Below are 3,791 nucleotides of genomic sequence, written 5' to 3'. Positions count from 1 at the left end.
TACTCTGTTGAAGTTTAAAACTATTGGATCTTCCCCAAGCCACTCTCGATCTGCCATAACCAATCACCAACGTTCGGTCGTGATGTCGGCTTAGCATCGCTAATGTACCTTAGCTAACTCCTTCACCACTGACAAAGCGAGCTGAAAAATTTAAACTTTAGACATATAAAGATGTCCCGAACGCCATGGCAATAAGGGCAACAACATCATGGCCACCAACAAAACTTAACAAAGAATGTTCCTGCTCTGGCTTTAACTTTTGGATATTTGGCAACATCAACATCATCATTCTCAGCCACTCCCTCTGTTCGCAGAAAACCCAAGAATAAACCGCAAACCCAGACAGAGTACTGAAGGAAAATTAAAATTGAGCAGAAGTACGTAGGAGGACGGAGCCAGGCTACTTTATTGAGAGGACAGCTGAAGAAATGAAAGGGGAGAGAGAAGGAGAATGACTTTCAACAAAGGGCTGCAGGTCAATGTCAACCTGGGCCCGCTGCGTTAAGTAAACCTCTATATGTGGCCGTCCGCTCTACCAGCTGTGCTATCCGGGCGCCCACTTTTGACCCTTTAAAGTACATTTTACAGTCTATATCCACGACGTTCCACTCCTGGGATTGCTCCGGTGCCACCTTAAATTCAATCAGATATCACTCTTTTCGGCCGGATGTCTATTACCTTCCGCATCCTCTGGTGGATTCATGAGGATTATGGTTCCTTAGATCTCTGCAGGGTAAATCCAGACAGACAACTTGACTATCTGTCCAGTATGAGTTTTCTGTTGCCCCGCTAAAACAAATTTGAACATGCACGTTTCACCAAAACAAGTTCCTTCCCGAGTCTATTTGGCAGCGACATTTTGGCTCCGTCCATTGCTTAGCACCACCCATGAAGATTGTGATTGGTTTAAAAACAATGCCAATAAACCAGAGCACGATTTTCTCCCATCCCGGAAGGCAGTGTGGACCAGTCAGAACTTCGGTCTGGCAATGCAGGACAACATTTCACAGAATACTTCAATTATTCTCGTAGGGCTTTTACTTTTAATGGAAGACTTTTACATATGGTATTGACTTATTTACTTTAGTAAATGAGTACTTCTTCCACCTCTGACAAAAATGACGTATACACTGTCTCTCCACATTTTGGTCCAGATCTGTGGTTTGGACTTCCCACTAAGTTTCTTCTTGAATGTGTTCCTTTTTGTTATGACATAATTCAAGTAACCTCCTAACTTTGATTCATCCAGATGGATCTCAGAGGAATGGGAGCATTGTACCAAAACCTGCGGCAGCCTGGGCTTTCAGATCCGAACCGTTCGCTGCGTGCAGTTATTCCACGAGGGCACAAACCGCTCCGTTCACAGCAAGTACTGCAGCGGGGAGAAGCCAGAGAATCGGAGGCCCTGTAACAGAGTCCCATGTCCTGCCCAGTGGAGGACCGGAGCGTGGTCAGAGGTTCAGTATGATTTATTTAAAGAGAAGTTTTTCTTTGACTTTAATATCAAAAGGCTGCAGTGCGTGCAGCTGATTGTATTTCTAAAGGTTAAAGTATGTTCTTCTGTAGTCTGGGTGTGGATCATTTAGCCACCAATCCATCTGATTTTATTTTATTTTTAATGCCATCTTGGTTCCAATTAACTACTGTTAGTTTAATCGCTTCCAGCCCTTTCCCTGTAGATTTGTGTTGATGCAGCAGCAGCAACTTTAATGTGTATGATGCAATTGGGATTTCTTAATTTTACCAGATTATGCATAAAAATAAAACATGAGGCATCTCACATGTCACATCTCATCTGAAAACACACCAGTTTTAGTTAACTAAATGAGGCCTTTGAAACCCTCGAAAGATCCAATAAATCTACATGTCCTGCTGAGTAGTGGAGAGCACGAAGGTACTAATAAGATGCAGTTATTCATGCCAGCAGCTGACTTGTGAGCTGGGTTCAGAAGTTTGATTGCATGGTACATCTCCATGTTGGAATATAGCACTGTATATGAATGTACAGTATATACAGTATGCATATTTGTGCACTCAATGATAGTAAATAATTTATTAATAGTCATAAATTGTCTTGTAAGTTACATGTATTTGTGAGTTATTTGTAGATGCCTGTGACATGGATTCTTAATAATACATGAATCATGAAAAAAAATTTTTTTTTCTTCTACTAGGTTTTAACATCATTATTTTATCTTGAATCAGTCACAATAACTCATGTGGGCTACAGTTTCTCTGAATGTTGTCTCATTCAGAATTATACAGACTAATTACCTCCCTGATATTTTCATACAGTATGTGTTTATGGTTTAAAAAGTACAAAATACCAATTTTATTTTAGTTTTTTTTTCTTTTTACATATCTAATTACGGTTAGGGTGTATATAACATGTGGATTGCGCTGACACCTATGTCATTTTATTGATTTTAAATTTAAAATTATTGATTGATGTCATAGTGTGTCACAATAATTGCAAGATCAGTGAGGCAGACTCACTTAGAATTTGGCAATTCACACTCATCTTTGCGGAAAGCTCTGATTTGTCCAGACAGGATTTGGGTATAAAGATATTGGCTATCAAATGTTCATATCATAAAACTTAATGTGCATATAAATAAATCATAATGTGCATTTTGAAACTGCCTGGTTGAGATATAAGAACATACTGTTCTAAGAAAAAAAAGTGAATTGCGCAGTTATTTTTAGTTATGAAGGAATTGCTAAAAACCATGATGCTGAAGATGAATTGTCCTAATTGTCTTTTAAAGTGACTTTACAAAAATATACTGGAATTAATATAGGGGGCTCTATTTCCAGTTTTTTCTGAACCTGATAAACTGGTGAAAAAATAAGTTTTAGAAATAAAGTTGAGATGCCCGCTTTTCCAAAAACTAACAACCTGCTCTCGAAATACAAGCAACAGCTTCCTTTTATCCAGGACACAAGCTGTTTGGGTGGCAAGTGATAGACTTTGCTCCCTGCAGATCAGCATGGTTTCACGGTCTCAGGTTTATCTTGAGACCGAAAGATAGAGATCTCAGATATCTTTGCTTGGTCAACTGTATACGAAGACATTTTGTTTGTAGGTGAAGATGGAACTTTGAGTTGGCGTCTGATCCCAGCCAGTTATCCTGACATGCCTGCTGCCTGGCTGACCTGCCGCCATTCATTTTAACTCTGCTCTCCAAAACTGTGTTCTTTTGCTCTGTGTGAGTGAGTCTCTGTTTGAACTCTTCCACAGTGCTCTGTGACCTGTGGGGAGGGGATGGAGAGGCGTCTGGTCACTTGCCGAATTGGAGATCAGTGTAACGGAGAAAAACCTGAGACCATGAGACCATGCAGACCGGGACCCTGCCATGGTAAGCACGTAATTTATAGTACATAGGCAGATTCTCTAAAATCAGGTTCCTCTGCCTCCTCCTGGGCCTCATAATGGCAGTTGCAAGCATCAGGCTTGAACCAATAAGAGCAGAGGAGCCTTTCTTATGCAGGCACAGGTACTTCCGCATACGTGGCATGACCAAGATTGCATGCGGGGGGGGCTGCGGCGTCTCCAGAACGCAGCAAAGACAGGTCTGGTGGAAAAAAGTGGTTAGAGAATACTATATTTAAAAAAAAGCTGGACTAATGCTTCCTCGATCGGTTAGTTTGTTTGTATCAGTGTGGGCCTTTTATGAATTTGAACTAACCCTTTCAAATACAAAAGTCACACAACACAAACTGAAGCTAACGCAACACCTGCTTAGAATTTAGATTAGATCAGATTCAACTTTATTGTCATTACACAGGTA

At 40.5% G+C, this 3,791-nt stretch overlaps 1 protein-coding gene across 1 annotated transcript in view; it reads left to right on the top strand.

Annotated features, from left to right (window-relative positions):
• adamts3 (ADAM metallopeptidase with thrombospondin type 1 motif, 3) overlaps positions 1 to 3,791 on the top strand; it is a 170,905-nt gene that overhangs the window by 162,408 nt on the left and 4,706 nt on the right. Inside the window, exons 20-21 of the mRNA XM_032516121.1 lie at positions 1,250 to 1,457; positions 3,242 to 3,359. Coding sequence (XP_032372012.1) covers positions 1,250 to 1,457; positions 3,242 to 3,359 — 326 coding nt within the window. The remainder of the gene's footprint in view (positions 1 to 1,249; positions 1,458 to 3,241; positions 3,360 to 3,791) is intronic.

Source organism: Etheostoma spectabile, chromosome 5 (assembly GCF_008692095.1).
Source record: "Etheostoma spectabile isolate EspeVRDwgs_2016 chromosome 5, UIUC_Espe_1.0, whole genome shotgun sequence".
Taxonomy (NCBI): Eukaryota; Metazoa; Chordata; class Actinopteri; order Perciformes; family Percidae; genus Etheostoma; species Etheostoma spectabile.
The sequence above is the reverse complement of the archived record's forward strand: the minus strand, read 5'-3'. Positions and strand labels throughout refer to the sequence as shown.